A 23,883-nucleotide genomic window follows, 5' to 3' on the forward strand; every position below is an offset into this window, starting at 1 on the left:
TCGCCAGCAGGGAGCGGGGAGATGAGATGGCAGCGCAGCGCCGGGTCCTGCTGCTGGGAGAAGGCAACTTCTCCTTCGCAGCCTCCCTCGGTGGGGATGCAGGGACCAGCGTCGTGGCCACTTGCTACGAGAGCGAGGAGGAGGTGTCCGCATGGGGCAGAGCTGTGGAGAACATTCAGCGGCTGCGGGAGAGGGGTGGGTGGGCGCTGGGTGGTGTGGTGGGGTCCTGGTGTTGTGTTGTGGCTGTGGCCATGCGAGGCTGAGGGGCTGCATGCAGGTCATGTGTGGGCACAGGCCTTGGGGTACAAGGCTTCTGCAGGGCTCCTGTCAGCCCCTCACTGCTCCCGGTGCCTCATGAGATCACTTTTGTCCTGGAGGAGCTGCAATCATCCAAGAGACTAAGTGCCCTCAAGTCGAACCAGGCTGACATAGTGCAAATAGTCAGCACAAGTCTCTGAGACAGAGCACAGGGAGCCCAGGCTTTCTCTTTTTCCTAGTGCGCAAGGGTGGGAAGCTGCCTGTCAACTGCCACTGTGACAGGCTTTAAAATGGACTGGAGAGGGCTGTAATTGCTGCCATTGTTTAAAATATTCCATAAGAAGAGTCTTATTTTCATCTTTCTTTTAAAGGAGCTGAAGTTATGTTTTCTGTGGACTGCACCAGGCTGAAGGACTATTTTTTCCCAGCAAAAAGAGAATTTGACTGCATTTATTTCAACTTCCCTCACTGTGGGAGAAAAGCTGGGGTAGTGAAGAACAGGGAGCTTCTTTCCCACTTTTTCCATAGGTGAGTAAAACGGTTCAGTGTTAACTGACTGCTGAGATACAGCTTTCTAGCAACATTGCAGGTGTTTTGCAAGAGTTAAATACTTTCTGGGTGCACTAGTAGAATTTTTCTTGTTGACTGCCTTTCCTTCCAGCTGTGCAGAAGTGCTGACAGAGGAGGGAGAGATTCATGTGGCTCTTTGCAATGGACAAGGGGGGACACCTGCTGATCAGCCAAGGAGGGAATGGCACAACAGCTGGCAAATAGTGGCTGTGGCAGCAGGAGCTGGATTTATCCTGAGTAATGTTCAGCCTTTCAAAGCAGAGACTATCCATGGATATAAATGTACAGGCTACAGGTAATTATGATGTGGCAAAACTGAGAGGTTGATATTTGTGCTCTTACAATGCCTGTCACAATGATATGTTGTTTTATAGAGAGAAACTCCCTTTAATTTGCCATAAAATAGATGCAGTTCTTTTTTTGGCTGTAAGCAGAACAGCCAAGATGAAACATGAAAGCTTTTTGAGAAAGTACCCTGTACAAGATAACATTATCTTAATGTTTTAAGGTTCAAAACGGTCCATTTCAGAACAAATGTTAATCCCAGCCTAAAGACAACAGGGGCACTGTGGTGTGTGTATCTGTTTAGGAGACAATCACAGAATCACAGCATCATGGACGTTGGCAGGGACCTCCAGCAATCACCTAGTCTGACCCTACAGTTCAAGGCAGAGCCAAGTGGAATGAGTTGCTCAGAGTCCGATGCAGACTACACAACCTTTCTGTGCAACTTGTTCCAATATCAGACCATCTGCCCAGTAAAAATATGCCAGCGTTACATTTTTGTCGTCTCCTAACAAGACATAGAATTCAGCAAGAGGTGTGTTAGTGTTACGCTGAGTTATCTATGTCATGCTCACTTAAGACACATTAAATACAGGAAACAAACAATGACTTGTCTATGTTTTTATGTATTGCCAGGAGTCAAGATAAATCTTTTTGTATAGAAGGTGCTTTAAACCACATTTTCACACGAAGCATGCCACTTGTGTATTTCAAACCTATGATCTGTGAGATAGAACTGGAAAGCCGAAGAATTTCTTTTCAAGTACCACAAGTACTTGTGGATAAAATTAACAGGTAAGTTTTATAACTGGCATCTGTTGGGCAATAACACATGTGTACTTTCAGTGGGAATGAGCAGTGTGGGTCTCAGATAAAATGGAATTGCTTCACATTCCCTCCTTTTCCTTTTACAGAATCTATTCCCTTTACAGAAGTCTGTCTAGTGGTGTCTATAATTTGTACTTTTATTTTTCACAGGGGTTTCCTAGAAGTAAATTCAAACCATCCAGTGCAGACAGTAAAGGAGAAGCTCACTGCAGTGCTCAGCCAAGCCTTTCCATTACAAAGCATTGACTACTGCCTTTCTCTGCTCTTCCAAGGTCACCTCAATGGTGTTTGCCACTCTAATATATTCTGGATTGTTCTGAGCCCAGAGGAGACTCCGAGCACTGAAGAAATGGCTAGTGGGCGGGCAAATGCAATTTTATTTTCCCATGTTGATTTTTATAGGGACACAGATGACAATGTACAAGAGAGATGTCAAATTGCAAAACAGTATTGTCTTAGACCTTCCCTTTTACCTCATGCTCAGGCAGTAATTAAAAGTGCAGCCTTTGTCCCTGGGACACTTTATGTTTTTTCTGGCCCAGTTTTCAGGAAGTGTCTTATCTCCCCTTACTCTATGCCTGTTTTTCATGAGATGGTTTTTGTATGTGCAGTTAACAGAGGTACAGAGAACAGCTGTATAGAGATGTTAGTGGATAAAATTAAGAACAGCATACATTCTCTTCACCAGACTGTTTCTGGATTTCCACTGACCATCAGTTTGCAGAAAGCAACGTGCTCTGAAACAACTGAGCTCAATGACTTTGCTGCTTTTGAATCTCAGCTCAGTAAAGTTCAGTACTTCCTCTGCATGGAGGTGGATACTTTAGACTCCTCTGAGAAGTGCTCCTGTGTGGGAGTGATAAGGACAGCTCCGTATGAACTAGCAAGCAGCGATTTCGTTATCGTCTCTGCTTCATTGAATCTTGACCTCATAGCCATGCTGCTCTGTGGTATACAAGACTGGCGCATGCTCTGGACATCAGACACACGCTTCCTCCGTCAGTTTCCTCGAGGAGAGCTAAGGCTTTTCAAGAATTTTTCCCTCTATCCACCTTCCTATGTGCATGATGTCAGCTTTTGGGTTCCCGATGGGGAACAATTTGATGAGGCTGCTTTTCACACCATTGCTAGGCAGGTATCAGGCGAAATGGTCACATCCATCCAGTTAATCGACAGCTTCCATCAGTCAGAGACAGGGAGGAAGAGCCTCTGCTACCGAGTGGCCTTTCAGTCCTGTGACAAGGCCCTGAGCCGCCGGGAGGCAGTGGCGATGCAGCTGCTGTGCCGGGAGGAGCTGAAGCAGCGGCTGCACGTAGCTCTCCGGTAGGGCCATGGCTGCCTTCAGGGGCTCGAGTGGCCCTGGGCTTGCAGCTGGAAGACACAGGCTGCACCTTGCTGGGCCCCACACCGTATGCTGCAGGGCCTCTCGCACCAGCAGTGTGGGCACTGGCACTGGCACACACTTTAAATGTAGGAATTTTGTTAATAAAGACCAAGCGCCTTCATGTTCTGTGTGTGTAATGAAACCTTGTTTTTTGAAGCAGAGCCTTTCTTTGCTGGAGTAAACTGATCTAACAGAAAGTTGTGCTATGAACGCCGTGTTACAGCTACAATAGATGCGGCTGCTGACGGGGAACTGCAGTAACAAGCTGGGTTACAGGAAACCCATTGGGTTATCCTGGGTACCAACAGCAGAGGTGGATGCTAAAAGCTCTTTCTTGTCACAACTTTTAAGAGAACCAACTAACCACCACCAACTCATGGTGTCACTGCAGGCGTTCCTAGGCTATGCTGGGAGACCTGCGGCTGCTGCAGCCCCCAGGTAGTTCTACTACTGGTGGGTGACACTGGTGATAAGGGGGTGGTTGGACCAGGTATTTTAGAGTTTTTTTCCAAGTTTAATGATTCTGTGATTGTATACTGGATGTGCTCCTCTGCACTGCAGGCATGGGGCTGAGGGGAGCAGCCTCGCCTCGAGGGGTGCAACTACCACAGGCAGCTCCAAGGGGCTGAGGGGACAGGGCAGGGTCTGAGGGCACAGGGCAGGGTCTGAAGGGACACGGCGGGGCTGAGGGGACATGACAGGGGCTGAGGGGACACAGCGGCGGGCGGAGCTCCCCCGGCTGCCCGCGCAGGCGGCGTGAGGCGGTGCCGGGCCGTGCCCGCACCCGGCATGGCGGCCGGCGGCTTCGGCGCCGCTCCCATCTCGTCCGCTGGAGGCAGGGAGCGGGCTGCCGCCTGCCCGCACTCGGCATGGCGGTCAAGGGGGCCCGGCAGCGGCCGAGGGCAGGAGGAGGAGGAGGAGGCGGCGGCGAGGCGGGCCGGCCGCGCTCGGAGGCGGAGGAGGCTCGGCTGGAGTAGGCGAGAGGGCGGCGGAGGGGGAGCGGGATCCGGCTGAAGGGGAGCGGCGGCCGCCGGGGGGCTGCGGGCCGGGCTGGGCTCTGCCGCTTCTGGGGGTTTCCCTCAGCGTCTCCGCTCCTCCCGGCCAGAGGCAGAAGCCTCTGGCTGTGGGGTTTTGCTCCGGCGTGGTGGTGGTGGGGTGCTGGGAGTCCCCGGGGTGGTGGTCGTGAGGTGCTGGGGGTCCCCTGAGGAGGGCAGAGGGTGCGAGAGGCTCCCCGGCGTGCACGGTGTGAGGGGAGAGGGGCTGCTTGAGGTGATAAGGTCCAAGAGGGTGATTTGGAAGTGTTGCCCTAGAGATGTGGTCAGGCAGTGTGGGGGATTCAAAAATAAAATTATTTCTTGGCCCTTTGGATGGCAGTCAGTGACTTTCTGCATGCAGGTTCTTGTCAGTTCTTTGCTTGCTGTCGCATAACTAGCCTTGATATTGCTAATGAGTTGTCTTGGTGCGTATTTATATTCTTTCTACTAAGTTGTCTTGCTGCATATTTGTATTCTTTGTGCTAGACCACCTGGGAGCAAAGCAGGACAAGTGTGGGCCCCTGAAGGATCAACGGCATTCAAGTGTCTCATCTCCGCCAGGTTCTGTGCAGCTCTCCTGAGCAACATCTCAGACTGCGATGAGACGTTCAACTACTGGGAACCAGTAAGTAGCTCTGTGTCCTTGGAGGCACTTGAGAACTTGTAGGTTGTCTGCAGAAATGCAGATTTTCTTAAAACCTTTTGCTAATCGGTGTTTTTCAAGGAGAAACATACTTAAGAATTCATAAGTGGGAAATGCGAAACTGTCTGCTGCGTGATGCACTTCATATATAACTAATATATGTTAATCTCCATTTCAGACACACTACCTCGTTTATGGGAAGGGGTTTCAGACATGGGAATACTCTCCAGCCTATGCCATCCGCTCCTATGCTTACCTGTGGCTCCATGCCTTACCAGCGCTGTTCCATGCTAGAGTTCTACAAACAAATAAGGTAAATCAGATGCGTCAAAACTGCTTTTTTGATTATTTTTTTTAAAGTGCCTTTAGTTTGAGTAAAACAGCTGCTTTGTTTGTTGTCAGAGTTACGAAATGATAAGTCTACCAGTGCTGACATCCCTGTAAGGATTTGCAAGGGTTTGTGAGCTAACTCAAGAAGAACCAAGGAAGAGTGACTGGGAAATTTCAGGGAAGCTGTCAGGCTTTGATTTGATTGAGAAGTTGTCCCAGAAGGGTTAGTGGTTTCTTGGCATTTTGAGTGTACCTGGCAGCCACAGGCTGCCGGTTTTACTCTGGCACTTTAGAAGGCCCTCTTGTTTTCTACCCCAGATATCAGTAGCTGTTTAGATTTTTTTTTTTTTTTTTTTTTTTTGTTCAATAGACTGTAAGAGAAAAATTAAGATTTTGCAAGCTGTATTGCAAACAGCTCACAGGAATACTTTAAAAAAAAAAAAAAGGCACCAAGTACACATTCTGCCATACTTTACATGTTTTTACGTGTTTCTGCATAACATGAAACAAAGGAGGAGTAGTTCTGATCAGTCTAGTGGACTGTGTTATCTTTCTTTGCTGTAAAGGACTTTAGGGTTAGAGGGTAGGCCCTGAGCTGCTGGAGCTTCAGCCATCCCTTGGTGCAGGATCTGGGCCTGTAAGAGCAGCCTCATTCACTGCTGCCAGAGTTGCTTCATGCTGTTCTGAAATTTTGCAACTTGGTCTCTCTTGTTAGCAGTAGGTGCATAAGCTTCATTGCAAATCTTGTTCTGATTTTGGGTACATCTCCTAGGTTCTTATCTTCTATTTCCTCCGATGCTTCCTGGCGTTCCTGAGCTGTGTTTGTGAGCTCTACTTCTATAAGTGAGTATTAGAAGCTGTCTACTGTGAATGCTCTTCAACAATGTTAGTAGCATATCCAGTTGTTACCACAGGAAATATACCCTGAAGCTGGTTTGCAAATGTGTCTGAGTTAATTGGGTTGCTTCACAGTGAAACTTCAAGATATACGTTCTCAAAGGAACTTAATGAAATATTGGTGAGAATTCTACTGTCAGGACACAATTATATTCTTGGATCTGCCACCCACATCTCTTTAGCATTTTGTTGATTACACTTTTTTTTTTTTTTTTTTTTTTAATGATACCAGCAAGCAGAGTGGGAGTGTAAACTGAGCTCTGCTGCAGGAGACTGGTGCTGCGCTTGCTTATCGCAGTGAATTTTAGTGGAATGTATTAATTGTTGCTCTCTGTAAAGTATGTTCAAGCTCCTGCTTTAATGGCTGTCAACGCCACTGGCTGATACAATTACCTTGACTAATCTGGGCTTTTACTTTTGCCTTCTGCCTCTTCCTTTGTGGCTTTCAAACTGTTACAGTGCCTGACTTTTTGTTGGCAACGGACTAGTTTTAAGAGTGTGAGCTGGGGCTTTTTGCACAGTGAGGTTTTGTGATGGGTATGAATCTTAGACTGAGAAGATCTAAAGCAGCACAGACTCTCTGTCTTCTTGAAATTTGTGCAACTAACACTGGGAGAAGCCAAGTCTGTTCTGGAGTTTTGCACTAGTGTGGCTTAGGAGGATCCTAAGTCCGCCTCTGGCTTTACATTTGAGGTTGCTTTTGGCAGCTGAGTAAAGAGAATTGCTCAGCTTAAAGCTCTTGAGATGCTCTCTGGATTGCTTCTGGCTCTGCCTGCATTGGGTACTATTATTTCACATGCTGAGGTTCTTTCAGTAGTTTCTAATTCTCTTTTCTTTCCTTAGGGCTGTGTGCAAGAAGTTTGGGCTACATGTGAGTCGGCTGATGCTGGCCTTCTTAGTTCTCAGCACAGGGATGTTCTGCTCATCTGCAGGTGGGTGTGCTGCGGCAATGACCTTGTCCATAGAAGCCAAAGACAGCTGCAGAGAAGAAAATCTGCAGCACCAAAATATCTCTGGCAATCAGCACCCTGTGCTGGAGAGCTTGTTGCATTCTCTTGCAGGTGTTTCTCATGGCAGGTGTAATGACAAAGCATTGATTCAAGTGATGTTCCTTGCATCACCCTAACAATTTCCAGGGCATGTTTATTTCTGTTCTCTACAGTCTTTGTGCTGTGGGCCATGCTTTTTAAACAGGATGTTGGCTGGCCTACCTTGAATGTTTATTTGACGGAAGCAGACATGGTCCTCTTGTATTTTGGCATTGTCATCTGCCTTTCTGTCCTATTCCCTGACTGGTACCCTTATGCCAAGCCAACCACTGTAAGGCTGATAAAACACTTGCTGTGGGTATTTAGTGTGAAGACAGGTTTTGAGGAAAGGTTTTCTGCGTTGTGTGCATTACAGAAACTTAAATAGAAATATCACAGGTTGAGTGCTGATATTTCATATTTTGTCCTTTTTTGCTTATGCTGAATGGAGAAAGGACTTTTCTTTAATTGTTCTCACAAGGCAATAGGCCTCTTCATACTTAACTAACTTCTCACCAGTCTGTACCCAGTTGTTTTTTGTTTTCCTAGGAGATTATAGAGGGTAGAGCAAGTGTTGCAAGTGGCTGTTTACCTGCAACCGTGGATGCTGTCAACTGGTTACCACTGCTGGGTGCTGTGGGGGAAAGAGGCCTTGGTACCTAAAGGGATTATTTCTGGCCTTGGCAGAACAGTAACAAGAACTTTCTTTTTCTGTTTTCACTGACAAGAGAATTGGCAATATAGCAGCCCACCTCCAATGGGATGAGTGAGAGGATTAGCCTTATTTTGGCCTTATTTATAGCAGCCCACCTCCAATGGGATGAGTGAGAGGATTAGCCTTATTTTGGCCTTTGCAGTTCTCTGTCTGTGGGACAGCTGTGCTAAGAAGCCCTTTTTTTTCTTTGTGTTGCAGCCTTCCTCCCCAGCAGTTTCTGCATGTACACCACAGTGATTGCCATGACTGGCTGGTACATGGACAAGACCTCTGTGGCAGTGATGGGCATAGCTGCTGGAGCGCTTGTGGGCTGGCCCTTCAGCGCAGCGCTTGGGTAAGGGGAGGAAGGCTCAGGAACTTTGTACTTTGCCAAATGTGCTATGTTGCTTGCCTGTTTGGGGAAAATGTAGGGGCTGGAGAGAAAGAGGAGGAAACTAGCAGGGGCTGAGCAGCCAGCATAGTCCAGGATCAGTGTGACAGGCTTCCACAGCCTGATTTCTTTGCTTTTGAAAAGCTTAGCTTCGGAAGATTTTCATGTTCTAATACACTGAAGATAAGATCTGAGTTGGATGTTGGGAATGTGGAGTAGTAGCAGACCCCAGCACAGTGATGGTTTGCTTCCAGCTAACGCCTCATTTGCTCTGGGGCAGAAAATCCTGCAGTGGGGAAGGAATAGTCTCTGGCTGATACTTGGTCTCTCTTTCAGGCTTCCTATTGCCTTTGACTTGCTAATACTGAAGCAGAGGTGGAAAAGCTTCTTAAACTGGTGTGTGGTGTCGTTGATCCTGTTTTTGGTAAGTCCCTGTAAAAGCACAAAGGGGTGGATTGGGCTTGCAATAGAAGGAGCAAGTTCCATTAACAAAATCACATAGAGCTGTTGGGCAGTCCAGCCAAAAGCTGTTGGCACTCTACAAATAATAGCTGCTTTCTTTCAGGTGCCCCTGGTAGTTGTGGACAGCTATTACTATGGAAAACTGGTAGTTGCACCCCTCAACATTGTTTTGTACAATGTCTTCACCTCTCACGGACCTGATCTCTACGGTGAGTTGAAGATAAGATGAGGAAGTTGACAGTTTTCTTGCTGCTGTCAGGGCATGGTGACCCTTGAGGTTTTGATCTCTGATCCTTTCTTTGATGTATTCCAAATCAGACACCCTGCAAGCTCCAAGGGGATGCAGTTCCAGCTTTTTGCCACAGGATGTCTGTCTCGAGCTGGAAATTGGCAGGGCCCTCAGATTTTCTTCTGTCTGCTTCCCCATGCTGTGGTTTAAGTAGCTTTTGTTCACTTGGAAGTTCTGTAAACTATCACGAGACATCTCCACTGTGATATGGGGTTGTTGAGACCTGTCAGTAGCAAACTTGTCTGGATGTAATGGGAGTGCAGTGGGAGCATGTGGTCTGTGTGTGCACGTGTTTGGGTCAGCTTTAATCTGGTTCTTGGCTGGTGTTGTTCCTCACAGATGGGCCCCAGAACTCTGAGCAGCTGGCAGCAGTGCAGAACCTATAGTTTCTTCCCGTGCACGTCAGGTCTCTGCAGACTTCCTGCTTCCATGCTGTGGCTTAAGTCTCCTTGCTTATTTGGCAGTGTGTGGCCTGGGGTTGGCTGGAAAGCAGGATCTGAGGTTACCATAAAGGCATCTTCCAGACTGCAGAGAAGGAAGAAAGGTTAATTACTACACCTGCTGCTGTTCTGGCAGTCACGCTGGAGGCAGGGCCAACTTGACTCATGCAGACAACACTTGAGCTCCCCATTTCTTTTGGATGAACGAATTGAGGAGAAAACAATCTTTCTGAAGACTGATAAATTAGTGACAAGTAGTGATAATAACACTTTGGCTCTCCTTGCTGTCTTCTTTCTATAAGCTTTTTTTTTTTTTTTTTTCTTCATAAGCAATGTAAGAATTATCTCTGCTTCCCAGAGGCAGAGCTGAATACAGAGCAAGGAAACTGCCTTACTTCTGAAGGGGGACAGTGGGAAAGGCAGGATTAACATTTCATTTTATGTAGTTTTATGGAAGCAAAAAGTGAGAAGAAATGCAGAAAAGTTTCAGACAACCTGTATTTATAGAAATTATTGCCATGGGAAATAACTAAGCTGGTGACTTCAGTAGGATCCCAAAAGGAATTAGAAATAATTTATGGATGTCAAGAGGAATCCAAGTTGTCATCAGTGATACCTAATTAGCAGGCAAATCATCTGCCTTTCAGGGGTTCCTGGGGACTGGCCATTTGGGATGCTGGGTGAGTTACAAGGTCTGAACCTTGATGGCAAGGCTGTGGTGCTTGTTTGGGAGCTACTGCTGCGCTGGGTTGTTCTTGTTCATGTTCTTGATGTCTCCTAGATATGAGAAGTAGCAGAGCGTTATGTTTCTAGGCTTCAGAGGGCTGGTGGTGACCTCAGGGAGCTTAGGGTGCAAGGTCTCTGTGATGTCTGTCATGTTTTTTCAGCCCCATAAAGGTATTCGGGGAGGAATTGAGCCGTGGTTAGTGGTGAGGCTTTCTGGCAGTGCCCCACAGGCCGTATTTGGTGCTTCATTTGAAGGGCTGTTTTGGGTGATGCTGAGTGGTGATTTGTTCCTTGTGCTATGGCACAACATGACAACAGATGCTTTGCCATGGTCCTTCATCTCTTCAGGAAGGCTCTAAAGTCTGTTGCTGTGAATTTTCTGTAATGGAAACTCCAGGTTCTGTTTCTGATGGGTTTTGGCATGGGCTCATGCCTGACCTTTTCCACACTGGTGCATGAGTTGTTTCCAGCAGCCTCCAGGGACCAATCTATTCTGAAGTGTTTTATTCATAGTGACATTCATATAGCATCCTTGGGCTAGAAAAAGAGCCTGCTTGAACCTGCTCTTTAATGCGGTGTGGCCAGGACAACAGCGTGTGTTTGGGGAGCTTCAAAACACTTGGGGAAAATAACACTGCGAGGGGAGATGAAAGGCTGGCCAGTGCCTTTTGGCTTTGGAACAGGGATTTCCCAACTTTCACATGATTGGAGCAAAAGCTGCTGCAGGTTGCAGAATACTCAACCTATATCATCTTCAGTGTAAGCACCACAGTTTTTATTTTCATTTATTTATTTATTTTTATTTTTGTGGTTTGCATGCAGACTGGAGTTCTGAAGAAAAGGCTTTTGGAATGTGTACTTTCTGGATTAATACAGTCTACGCAATAAAATTTTCCCTGGGATGGTTATTAGGTTTCTACAGCCAAGGAAAAGTAGCTGCTAAGCATATATCTCTGTCTGATCCTGACGCTTTGGGGTATTTTTGTGTGCCTGTGTCTCAAAAACACTCAATTCACAGCAAAGGTTTTCCTCCAGTTCCTGAGATCAGAGCCTGGGCTCTGACTTGCCTTGTGATTGCACTCGGGGAAGTTTTGTTCAGCTCAGGTGAAATGTGCTGGAGCTGTTTATGTGACACCTTGCTCTGTTGAGTCCTGGTTCTTAAACAGAAGGAAAATAAATGAAATGCTGAAAGGAGACTGTTAGTTATGCTAGGGCTGAATCAGTCTTGCTTAGAATGAGGGCTGTGACTCGTGATCAAAGTATTGTGGTTTAATTTCTGCTTAACAGCTGAGCTACGATGCCGGGCTGTATGTAGGCTTTTAGCCTGTGACAGACACAAGGTGAGGGCCACCTTAGCTGGAGCCCACTCCGTAACACCCCTGCTTTGTCCTGAAGCAGCCTCACCATCGCCGGGATGAAGCTGGAGCGTGGCAGTGTGTTAAGCTCTAGCAACTTCTCTGTAGTTTGATATCCAGAAGTGCTCCTGAAGCCTGGGACAGAGCATGAAGTTCAGAACAGTTTCTGGCTCAGTGTCTGACACTGCTTCCAGTTGTTTTCCTCATGGAATGGTAGTACTTTGAGCTGTGGCTAGGGCAGGGTCTCCTGAATGGCTTCATCAGCATCTCCTGCAGCCCACGTCTGCTCAGCTCTGGCATGTGGGGTGCTTACAGGAAGCTAAATCTTCTGCCATGGTCTGAAGGTGATGCTGTGGAAGCATCAATCTATTCCTTGAAGATTTGGGACTTGGCTGTGCTGGGCAGCTTACCCGTAGCCTAAAAATGCTGGTGGGTAACAGTTCACATCAGTTTAAGAGAGCTTCTTTCTCATGATGAAATCTTCTGTGATAAAGCAGCCACAGCTTGTAGTGGGAGTAAGGAAGCAGACTGTGGTATCCACTTATAGCATGTTTGTTTTTATAGGGAGAGACCTTGTTGCTCTAAAGAACTTTTAACTAGTGTGGCCTAATCATTGTTAACCCTTCTGGAAGTCCTTAGAAACCTGTTGTGCTGCCTCAGAAGAGAATCTGGAGGTGGCAGGGTTGAGGAAATAAAACCAAGCCCTCTTCATACACACTTGTAGGTGTCCACTGGAAGATGTACAGCGTGATACCCCACTGCCTCAGGATTTCCCTCTACAGACATCCTGCTCAGCAGCCCTGATTTCAAAGGAGGGAAACATGCTGCAGTTCGTGCCCATTGCTTGATCTTTTAGTCTCCTGTATCCCGTATGCAGACTTCTAGACTGAGGATTGTACTCCTGTGGGACTTGAAAGAATTAGGCAGGTGGAGGGAGAAAGAAGGTGTTTTTTTTTTTTTTTTTTTTTTTGTTCCCTTAAGGACCCTTATTTCCCAAAACCTGAACCTGTAATTGCAGTTTGCTTTCAGTGCTAACAATGAAATGTTTTGTACATAAGCATCAGTTGCTTGGACTTTGCTGTAGTAACTCCAGCTTCATGTTCCTGATGTTACTAGTGCAGCTTCCAATCATGTTTAACTGTAGGAGCTGCAGAGGTTTTGGGTTTTCCTTGCTGCTTTTCAGTTGTCTGATTAATTTCAACATGGACCCTTTTCAAGTGGCTCTGATTGCAGGAAATTGCTGTGGCATGTGACACATGTCACAACAGTGCAGTGATTAAAGCCCCGCATGTCATTTACTGACTGATTGAGCTAATTGCGCTGAGAAAGTGGCAAACGTGCAGAGAGGAACCGGCGTTCCTTATTTGGGATTTTAAACACCAGGAATTAAAAGTCAAATAAATGACAGCTGGAGTGGAATTCATCAGTTTGCATCCTTCGAAGCTTGCAACCAGTACCCAAGTATGTGATCTTAGGAGGTGGAGTTGGCTTGCTCCTGTTAAAACGTATTGAAGCAGGGAAATTTGAAGTGGTGTTGACACTAAGGAGGTACCAAAACCTGGCGGCTGGATGAACGGTAGTGGCAGAGTCTTTGGGGTGAAATGTGAGTGTGAGCTCTTCTGCCATTTTCTGTTTCTGCTCCCACAGAGTGTACATCGCCACTTCAGAATGACAATTATCTCTTGTTAACATTAGGTGGCTTTGCGTTGTATCTGTTGCTTCTCTGCAACTAGAATGAATTTGGAGGAGAATTTCCTGGCTTTAGGGGCTACAGCCTCTTCTTTCTGCGGAGGCTCTTAATGCGAGGGTGAGTTCTGTGTTGCAGAACTGGTTGCTGGACAAGGCTGACTGTTAGAGTTGCCTTTGATACATGAGCAGCAGATGTAAAGTTTACTGTGACCCAATAAAAAAAAAAGGAGAGAAAAATAATTTCAGAAAAGAGAACAATCTTCTGTCCATGCCCTTTCCATTCTGTGGTTTCAGTATGTTTGCAGTGGGGAGAATTGATGTCTGCTGCTGCTTCTGTCTGTGTTGGGCAGAGAAGGAATGAAGCTGCTGTGACATCCAGATCTCAAACATCCTTATGTTCGAAAACTTTTTCTTTTTTTTTCCCTTCAGGTACCGAACCCTGGTCCTTCTATTTCATCAATGGCTTTCTGAATTTCAACGTGGCATTTATTTTGGCGCTGCTTGTGCTACCGCTGACTTATCTGATGGAGTGCCTGCTTCAGAAATTTCATGGTGAGTGCAGGATAGCTGTGAGAGCTGAGCACAGAGAGCCCAGATTGTAAACCTTGTTAGTAAAGGCAGAGCTTGTCTGCCAAAGAGCAGCTTGCCCTTATTGGAAGTGAAACTAGGCTCAGGGAAAGTTTTGGGAATAATAGCGCAGTTCCTAGAGCTCATTACTCAGCTCAGTATTAACCACACAGTGGAATTACTGTGTAGAAAGAAGAGGCAGTGAGATATATCTACTGTGCTGTCTGCAAAAGGGCAGGAATGTGCCTTTTTCCTTTAAGGGCGATTCCTGTGTTTCCTGTCTTCACCTGAAGAAGAACATCATGTTGTCAAGGCTAAACTGTCCACACACAGAGTGAGCTTAACAAGTTGTACAGTGTATGTAACCTTCAGCCAGAAATACCAATGCATTAGCAGTAGCCCTGTCAGAGCTCTAAGGTGAGGAGGAACCATGTACCCATGGCTGTTTCCATCTCACCTGCAGCAGGAAATGGCAGCCTTGCTGCCAGCTTCCACTGTTACTTTTTTTATCTCACTGCCAGGACGTTTACTGCAATAACTGGGAGAACAGGGCTGGTTTTAGGCTTTTTCATTGCTGGGGCTGAGCCTGCACAAATGCATTCTCTGGTCTGTGCTGCTGCCAACGTAGGGCTTGAACCTGGGCTCTTCTGTGCTCTGCAACTTGCAGAACTGAGTCCTCTGTACGGAGGGTAGAGAAAGGAGGAGCTAGAATATTCCCTGCTTCATTATGGGGCTTTCTCCTAAGTAAAATGACCTCAGTTTGAGTACGTGATGTCTGGCAAGTGACTGTAAAGAAGATGTGTTGAAAGTGTGGATGTACCTTTGCTGTTTGCCAAAGGAAGATTCATTAAGTGTCAGCTGCACCCGCCGGATTCATCAGGCCAGTCAGGGCTCTACTCTGGGTTTTACTGAGTACAAGAAACAATAATATCATAAGCCTTGCTGAAAACGGATGTTAACGGGTATTTGCTGTCTGTCTTTTGGATATGACTGACATACTGTCAGAAACCAGTAAAAGCTCAGCAGGAGATGCTGTAAATGCAAGATTTCCAGCTGTTCACTTGGGGTTCTTGTTCTTAACAGCAGGAGCCACTCTGCTGAGTGCCTTGCTCTTATTGTCTGCGAAATGCTGTTAGCTTAATTGTTTAACTCTTCTGTGGGGAGTAGCATGGGGGCAGAAAAGGGATTGAAAATTGTCAGGTGCTGTGGAACCCTCCTCAGCGTGACTAAAATTCAGGGTAATTGTTGTTATTTTTGAATCGGTTATTTCCTGTGTTGAGCAGAAGGTGCCTGAGTGATCTCTCATGCTGTTATTTTTGTAATGAAGCAAGGAAGGTTGTGGAAACGCCAGTTGCCAAAAAAAACATTTGCAAGCAAGGGATAGATGCAGAGGCGAGTCTTCCTAATCTGGGTTGTGCAGCACGCTACGCAGTGGGAAATCCAGAACTTCCCACTGCCTGTTTAGATGGGCCAGTTCTGGATGGATTTGGTCATTTTGGATTCAGCAGCCTGATCATTATTCTCTGTCTTTTAAAATCTGTTGAGTTGTGAATGTGAGAAGTGATAATGCACCTGGTGGGTGTGTGTAAGAGCAGGAGTAGGATAAACTTCTGATTACATTGCTGCTCTGCTGAGTGTGTGTTTCTTTCAGTTCAGAATCTGGGCCGTCCCTACTGGCTGACGCTAGCTCCTATGTATATCTGGATCGGCATCTTCTTCAGTCAGCCCCACAAAGAGGAGAGGTTTCTCTTTCCCATCTATCCCCTCATATGTCTCTGCAGCGCTGTAGCTCTGTCTGCTCTTCAGGTAAGTTTGTGGATTGAGAGGTTTAGTACTTTCAGTGAGCTCATACCTTTAGGAAGCTGCTGGCTCGATTCTTTAACGTCACTTCCCAAAGCTGTAAATTGATGTAACAGCAAAAATATTTGGGACTTCCTTCCCCGAGCATCATACGGAATGAGCTAATCCAGTAAGCTTGGCCTTCAGTCCAGACTTCTTAATAACCTGTCTGGACTATTAAAATCATTGTCTGGGATTATATTAAGTGGTAAGCAGTCGAGAATATTTCCTTAACTAATTATTTCGTGGTGAGTTTGAATTCTGCCATCCTCCGTGGGAGGAACTCTTGTGATGTTGCAGCACCAACGCAACATCTGAGGGATGTCACAAGGATTAGTAACTTGGTTATAGCATCGTGGCTTCTTCGTCTGCTGTTAAACAAGATTTAAGGGATGGGAATTTGAGTGTGTATAGGAAATGTTTGTGTTTTATTTTTTGTATCCTAGTAGGAATCTTCACTGATTTGAAGAAGTATTCTTGTTTAGGCATCAGGAAATTATTTGGGGCATTTGAAGAGCCAAAAGTAAAAACCAATCTCAAAGCTTCATAGAGTAAAGCATTCCGAATTGATGTAAACCTTCCCAAAACTCAAAATTACGTCTCTACTCTGTGAAAGAGGCACAAGAATGCAGTCACTTGTCCCTGCTGGAGCCCACTGCAGCTGTTCTGCCATGACCCGTCTGTCCTGCTATGCCCCACTGCTGGCTGTTCCTGTCCTGAGCTCCCTGCTGGTGTCCCCTGCATCCCTCAGGCACTCTCACCCCGCCCCAGCTAGTTGCAGCTCTGGCTTTTGGTTTCCCAGCGTTGTTGATGCTTTGCAGAGCTAGGCTGGAACACCCAGATGAGTTTCAGCCCTTGTGTTTGTTTAAGGATTGAGCGCCATAATGTCAGTGGTTTTGTCTTTGGCTGAGAATTACTGTGTGCTGTCAAAAGATTGATTGGAGGGCAACAGCTTAGGACATCTGTCAAACATGGCTTTAGGAAACTCTAGTGTGTATTTCTGTAATTCATATTCTGACATTTTGTCCAGTATTCAGTATCTAGCTGAGAATTTAATTGAAATTCCTCTAATAGTGCAAGCTTGTCAGAGAATCCACTGGGGAAATAAAAAAAAAAAAAAAAAAAGAAAAAAACATGTGGATTTGGCTATTGTGAGAAAAATGCAAACAAGGCAAGGGGAGCAGAAACCAGGTTAGGACATGAAGTGAATGACAATTCCTGCAGAAATGCAGAACGGGGGAAGGGACCGAGCCAAGTGCTTAGTGCAGTTCCTCCTGGCTCTTCCTAGGAAGGCTTTTACATTAGAAAAACCTAAAGGGCTGTTCCAAAGCTGCCTGCGTTTAGGGGTGTCTGTAGGATGTGCTGTTATGTTCCTTTATCCACTCCAAAACTGTAGTTTGTGTAGGTGGGGCATGCTCCTTTACTTAGGAAGTCTGTCCACCGTTAAAAACGGGAACAGCCTGTGTAGGGAATCCTACAGGACGCTTCTGAAAGGGACTCTAGCTGTTGGTTCACCTGGGACCAGCCAAGGTGGGGCCCTGGCAGAGGGAAGGCACTTCACAGCTTGACTAGAGGCCGTCCTAGGGCAGAGAGCTGAAAAGATTAAGAGATATGAGATGTGACTGAACCATGTGGCTTTCTGTGTAATTTTGCGGGTCTGAATGAAAAAATGAAGTCCCAGACCAAAGAACTGGTGGGAGATGCATACGCTGCTTTAACGTCCGTATGAAAAACATGATTTTGATAAAATTTCAGAGTCTGAATAACTTTGTCGTCAATTTTTTCCTTTCTCAGAAGTGTTACCACTTCATATTCCAGCGCTACCGCCTGGAGCACTACACAGTCTCCTCCAGCTGGTTGGCTCTGGGGACTGTTTTTCTCTTTGGCCTTTTGTCACTGTCACGCTCAGTTGCCTTATTCAGAGGTGGGTATTTTAGACTGCTTCTGCGGTTTCTTGGGCATCAGTCTTGGCAGGTCTTAAGGCCTGCCGGAGTTGTGCTGCTTTGACTGTACCAACACAGGAAAAATATGGCAATCTTGAGTATGTGGGTGTCATTATTGCAGGAAAAGGAATAAATACTAATGGTGTCACCATTAATGAATGTGTACGTGTGTGTATGTATGTATTACTAGAATTAATCGGTTAAAAATTTGTTGCTTTTCACCTTCAGCCAGTACAACTATAATGATGTAAAATGTGCACCTAGACTTGTATTTAGGCAGATACTTACAACTTGTAAATATATGATCCCACTTGAAACAAACATTTTCGCATGTAGAACTGTGAGAATTGGGTGCATTTCTCCTGAGTGGAGATGGATTAAGTATGGCTGTGATCCTTAAGTGCCTCCTTGGCTCACAGCCATGCAGCGAGCCTTCCCACCTCATCAAAGTTAGGTAGCAGCAGTGGTTTTTGCGTGGTAGTAGCCACTGACAGTCAGGAGAGGAGAATGGGAATAAAGGTGTTACGGTACAAACACCTCTAGCATGTTGAGGAGCTTTAAAGTCCAGCTGCTCAGCTTAGACAAATTATTTTATTCATTGTTATCAATTTTTAAAGAAACAACAACATATATGTATTTTTATTTATAGTCTTTCCAAATAAGTCATTAAAAATTGTCTATTTCTTCGGACTTATTTACAAATTCCTGCCTTCTGTAGGCTACCATGGGCCTCTGGACCTGTACCCAGAATTTCACAGGATCGCTACTGACCCGAGCATTCACACTGTGCCAGAGGGGAGACCAGTTAACGTCTGCGTGGGAAAGGAATGGCACAGATTTCCAAGCAGCTTTCTCTTGCCAGAAAAGTAAGTTTTTTAATGTAAAAGATATGAGTTGCTGAGCTCCACAAGGAGGGGCACTTCACATAAGAAGGATTTATGGGAGTAACCTTCAAGACCTTGTATGTTTGTCACCAGCATATCCACAACAAACGATGTACAAGTTTGGTGTCAGCAGATTGTTGGTCACAAAGTAAATTTGCAGTGTGACTGTCCTAGCAGTGCTGTCTGCCCTCAGGAATGAAATGTCCTGGGTTGTGCTTTTGGTTTTCTCCATGCTAACTGTTACTAGCTCCTGCAGTTTCCTGCCAGGCTTTCTGACGCTGTTCTCTGCAGTTGGCAGCTCCAGTTTATCCTGTCGGAGTTCAGGGGCCAATTACCAAAACCCTTTGCCAAGGGACCAATGGCCACACGGATCATTCCCACTGACATGAACGACCAGAACAAGGAAGAGCCATCTCGATACGTAAGGATGCCGTTCCTGTTTTCTTTCCCTTACCTTACCACTTATATTAATACAGTGCCTAGAATTGTGGTTGGATCTCTCCATTTTGTGTCCCATGTCAGTACCATTACAGAACAAAAACGGGCTCTCTACAGCACTTTGAAACTTCCCCATTTGTGTGAGTCTGGTTTCTGTTTGTGCTTTGTCTCCCTATTTTTCATTTGAAGAGGTTAAAAAAAATGAGTAAGAAGTAATATTTCCTAGTCACTGCAGTTTGGGGCTTGTTATAATGTTACTGTGATTACAGGAAACTGACCTGAATTAGTTTGAAATCCCCAGCAGAAGATGTTTGTCACTGAGCAGGGATCAACATTTCCTTAGTACTTTTATTTTAAAATACAGATATATTAATCATTTACAACAGAAGAGGAGGAACTTAATTTGGAAATCACAGAAACAATTGCAACAGTGCTTTTCATGGGAAGCCATTTGTGTATTACTGTCATGCATTACTGACTTGTTACAACTTTTTCTTGCTTTATCTAAACAAAAATGGCACATGCATATGCGTGTTTTCCAAATTATTGTTAGCTAATTTCTCTGGAATTATTTAGCAGCTTAAATCTTAGTGGTGTGCTAAATACTAGGTATTTAGTTATCCTTCTCTTTTTTGCCTCAAGGGTGAATGAGGGGAACTGTCAGTATATGCATAGTCCTTTTTTCATCGTCTCCACAGCTGGAGAGCTGTGCTTTGTCCATCAGAGTCCAGGAAGCACTCGTGTGCAGAGCATCGGGTCTCTGCTTTACCTGAGAGGGTGGATCCTAGCTGAAGACAATGGACGTACACTTTTTTTATTAATTTTTTCACATTTTTGGCTTGTTAAACATTCTACGAACACTTGTGATCTCCTCAAAGAAGCAGCTGGAAGGCAGCACTGTAAGACAGGAGCCAACTGTGTGGTAAAAGCCGAGACCAATGTGCTGAGTGAAAGCTCTCTTCCTTGGAGCTGTTATGTAGCTATGGAAGTGGGAAGGAGGCGTGTTCCCACCTGAGAGACGCTGTCTGCCGCAGTGCATTTCCTTTACGAAATCTTCAACTGTGGCGTATTTTTAGCACAGACAGCTGGCTGGCGCAGAGCCTGTGACTAACAGAACAAAATACGCTTTTGTTTCATGGCTGCTCCTTAATGTCACCCTCCAATTTTGCTATTTCTCATGCAAAAGAAAGGTCCAGGGACATGTGCAGAAATTGGCTACTTCATGTGAATTTTAAACAGTTTTAAAACTTTTGCTTCTGAGCTGGTAATACCAAGAAAACACGATCTTGCCTCAAGTTTTAAGCAGCTTTTAAGGACTGCAGGCATACCCACATTAAGAAAAAAAAAATAAAAATAATTAAGTAGGCACTAGAAAGAACCATCATAGCAAACAAATACAAACAGCATGAGTCTGTTGGCCCCTTAAAGGGGAGAAAATGGTTCAAAAGAATTGTCAGAGCCATGGACAGCTTAAAACCAATGAGTGTTTGCAGAAATGAGGCTGAACTCGGTGTTTCAGCTGTAAGCATCTATTACTGCCCTGCTTGAAAACTGAAGTAAATTGGAGTGTTTCTGTTGCTGTGGGACACTGGGGGGGAAAGTCATTTGACCTTCTTGTTTTTGCAATTCTTCCTGAATCATGTTGAACAGCACTGAGCTTGTACTTGTGCTACCGGGGAGGTGGACCTTTCTCTCAAACTGCTAAGGAAGAGTTTTATTTCTTACAAAGATGTACTGGGAACTGTGAAAGTCTGTCCTTTTTAATCAATGATTTGCAGGGGGTGAAGAATAATAGGCAAGAATAATAGGCAACATAGTTATTAAATTGCATTAGATCCAGCGTGGGAATTAGAATTCCGAGTTATTGTGGCAAAGTGGAGAAAGCAACTGAAAAAGATGCAATTCAGCATGAATGGTGCACTGCAGAAATAACCAGGTGTCTGCCTGTGGGATGAGGAGCAGCCTGCTATGCACAGGTCCTTCAGGAAGGGATGGAGGGCTGTGATGAATCAGAAGCTGCTTCCGACCCAGTAAATACCCACGTGTTAGGGTATTTGCAGAGGATCTTGTGTGACTCGTGTTTTGCTGCTCGGTATGGAACATCATGAGCGTGCTGCCTCCCAGTTCGCAGTCAGGATGGATGTGACTAACGGAAGACATTTCAGAGCAGGCCCATGAGAATGATCCCCAGGGGTAGCAAGCATGACTATGGAAGGAGGAGTGAGTAAAAGAGGGCTGACGAGCAGGCAAGCCGTTTTCAGATAACAGAGCTCAAGTATGTAAAAAGAATTCAAAAAAAAAAAATAATAATTCCTTGTTCATAGTGTAAAACAAGTAGGAACAGGCAAAAACTAAGAAAAGAAAAAATTCAGTTTAGACATCAGGAAAGCTTTCTAACAATAAAGATAGTCAAGTCTTCTGCCTTGGGACCTTGTGGAGTCAGCATTGTAAGAAGTTTTTAGAAGCTTTTTAGAGAACCACAAGGCAAAATACCAGCAGAATTGGTTCTACTGCCTCAAATTTCCCCCTGTGAGTTGACCGTTCTTTGGTAAGAGAGCTGGCAGTGGTACTTTGTCACACAGGCAGCCCAGGACTTCCCTCCTATGACCAGAGCAGCAGTGATAGCTTTTATTCCTGCATAAGGGTTTTACTTGAAAACATTACAAATATATTACTATGTATCCTGCAAAAAGCTTTTTCCCTGTTGCTTGAAATATAAACCCCCTGTTACAGAAAAGGAACAGCTTGTGTAAATAGACACCTGCACCCAGAAGCCTACAGGAAATAAACAAGAATCTTTCTCTTTCTGCAGATTGACATTTCCAAATGCCACTACCTGGTGGACTTGGACACAGTGGCTGAAACCCCGAGGGAACCGAGGTATTCCTTGAACAAAGAAGAGTGGGTGACCATTGCCTACAAGCCATTCCTAGATGCTTCCAGGTATGTTTTACATGTTTGAGGAGTGAGAAAGGCTGGCAAATCTGTCAACTAATGTTTTTTGCAATTATTTGCTTACAACAGCTATACTCGGGGAGGAAAGACACATTGTCAAAAGCCAGCTTGAAATCCATTCTCCAGTAGAGGCAGCTTGCTGGTTACAAGGAACCTTTGTAAAACTTGTATGCTGAGCATTAATTACCTGGGTGGCCTTGGAGTGTTACGCAAGCTGGGAAGGGTGAGGATCAAGGATTATTTTTAAAGGACTCTTCACTATGCACTTCTTGCTGATGTAGTGGGTTTTGTTTGGCTTTTTAAAGGAATAAGGTGCAGGCAATCTCCTCCCAGCAGACCTGTGAGTCTGCTGTTGTTTCAGCCAAATTCGATAGGCAGGTGTAAGAGCTCGGTCTTTGAGACTGCCTTACAAGTTAAGCTGGCAGGCAGGAGGCAGACTCGGTGAGTGAAAAGCCATCGAGGTTTTTTGGCATCAGTGAATTCCTGTAAGGGTGCATTTAAAATTGGGTGCTATAAACAAGGTCGAGGCATCTTTTGCCAGCCATCCCTAACAGCACGACCGAGGGAAGTTTCAGAAAGGCTCTTTTTGGATTGCCAGCTTGGGAATCTTTCTGACATTATATTTTCAGTTCCTACTGGAAATTTGGCCTGAGGAAAAAAGTGAAGGTGAATGTGTGAGTAAGGGGCTCAGGTGGAGCCTGGTGCTCCTGGGGCTGTGGCTAGGACTCTCAGACCCTCCCTTTACCACAATTTCCCAGTTGGACCAAAACTCAGTGGTGGTATTTAGACACTTCACAAAGTGAAGCAATCGCCATTTCTATACCCTAAAGTACCAGATGAGTGGCAAAAAACTGGCTTACAGAGGATCCTGGATGTTGAAAGGAGGCAGACTTACAGGTAGAGGTGGGACTTGGGGATTTTTGGAATTTCACAGTTCCTGGGCCTCTCTGCAGGTAGACAGTACTTTCTGCCTCCGTTTCCCCTCTCCAGCATGGGACAGACACTGCTCCCTCTGTCCTTTTGTCTAAAAAGAACTTCAACAGAATAATGCCTGGTGCTTGTATGGCACCTCATGTAACAGGACCCTGGTACTAGGTGGTGCTGTGCCAGTGCAATGAGATAGCACCAGGCTTCTCCTGGATGTTTTTTTACCCCAAGTTGCAGGAGATCAGGAGCTGCTTGTACTCAGATGCGTTGCAGTAAGGATGTCCTAGGACCCTGGGAGCCTCCTGGGAGGTGTAGTTCACGGGGGCAGTTCCTGCCATTGTTTTTTCGACTGCATTCTTTACAAAAATCCAGTGCTGCCTTACAATAAGCAGAAAAACCACAATTCATCTTTGTTCTGAAAGATTGACTTGAATTGTAAGTCCAGAACCTTGGCTGTGTGTATTACAGTGACAGGCGAGTATGTGCTGGATCTGCATCCCATCCCTGACCACTGGGAGTGCTGCAAATCAGATCTGAGTGCTGCTGCTGCTTTTCCAAGCTCTATGTAGATGGAGTTAGCCGTGAGCTATTGAGCCTTAGCAGACATACCAACAAGTTGACCTCAAAGAGATAAGGAGATAAGCTTGAATGCAGAGGAAGGAAGACTCTGTCCAGCCATGATTTCAATACATTGCTAAAAAGTTTAAATCTTGCAGGGTTTGGTGTTGCTGATGGAGGAAATTGGATTGCTTTTCTCTTTCACGTTTAAGCTTGGCTTTTACTTGTAGCTTGCTTGGTAAAAGAATGCATGTGTTCAAAATGTACTCGACTAGCACAGCTCCAGCAATTACCAATCAAACATAAGGTCCTAATTAGATACAGCCATTAAGCCCTCCTGCTTGAGTACTCCATTGGCCCCGTTGTGAAGTGCTGCGAAATGCCAGCTCCCAGCACGAGCAGGGCACAGGGCGAATGCTGGCAGCGAAATGCCTCGTAGGCTTTAAGGCAGTCTGTCCCCATTAATTCA

General features: G+C 45.5%; 2 protein-coding genes across 6 annotated transcripts in view; both read left to right on the plus strand.

Moving 5' to 3' along the window:
* Positions 1-12: 12 nt before the first annotated feature.
* FDXACB1 (ferredoxin-fold anticodon binding domain containing 1) lies at positions 13-3,425 on the plus strand (the record flags this gene model as incomplete). 2 transcript variants are annotated; one of them, XM_084301404.1, is made up of 5 exons in its annotated part: positions 13-143; positions 630-786; positions 920-1,123; positions 1,750-1,908; positions 2,092-3,425. In XM_084301404.1, the coding sequence occupies 4 exons, from the start codon at positions 641-643 to the stop codon at positions 3,266-3,268; spliced, it is 1,686 nt and encodes a 561-aa protein (XP_084157530.1). In that variant the 3' UTR covers positions 3,269-3,425. The 2 variants fall into 2 exon arrangements, with proteins under 2 accessions (XP_084157530.1, XP_084157529.1); XM_084301403.1 differs by having other exon boundaries at positions 27-195.
* Positions 3,426-4,127: 702 nt separating this feature from the next.
* Positions 4,128-23,883, plus strand: part of ALG9 (ALG9 alpha-1,2-mannosyltransferase) — a 20,293-nt gene continuing 537 nt past the window's right edge. The window contains exons 1-14 of one of the 4 annotated variants that reach the window (XM_084301405.1): positions 4,128-4,298; positions 4,846-4,984; positions 5,181-5,315; positions 6,105-6,175; positions 7,073-7,161; positions 8,171-8,306; positions 8,679-8,766; positions 8,908-9,013; positions 13,733-13,855; positions 15,522-15,676; positions 17,504-17,633; positions 18,371-18,518; positions 18,828-18,957; positions 21,787-21,917. In XM_084301405.1, coding sequence (XP_084157531.1) covers positions 4,195-4,298; positions 4,846-4,984; positions 5,181-5,315; positions 6,105-6,175; positions 7,073-7,161; positions 8,171-8,306; positions 8,679-8,766; positions 8,908-9,013; positions 13,733-13,855; positions 15,522-15,676; positions 17,504-17,633; positions 18,371-18,518; positions 18,828-18,957; positions 21,787-21,917 — 1,685 coding nt within the window. In that variant the 5' untranslated portion in view covers positions 4,128-4,194. Of the gene's footprint in view, positions 4,299-4,845; positions 4,985-5,180; positions 5,316-6,104; positions 6,176-7,072; positions 7,162-8,170; positions 8,307-8,678; positions 8,767-8,907; positions 9,014-13,732; positions 13,856-15,521; positions 15,677-17,503; positions 17,634-18,370; positions 18,519-18,827; positions 18,958-21,786; positions 21,918-23,883 lie in introns of those variants that run through there. The other 3 variants (XM_084301406.1, XM_084301407.1, XM_084301408.1) reach the window with 3 other exon arrangements.

Source organism: Netta rufina, assembly GCF_964035555.1.
Source record: "Netta rufina genome assembly, chromosome: 25".
In the NCBI taxonomy this organism is placed as follows: Eukaryota; Metazoa; Chordata; class Aves; order Anseriformes; family Anatidae; genus Netta; species Netta rufina.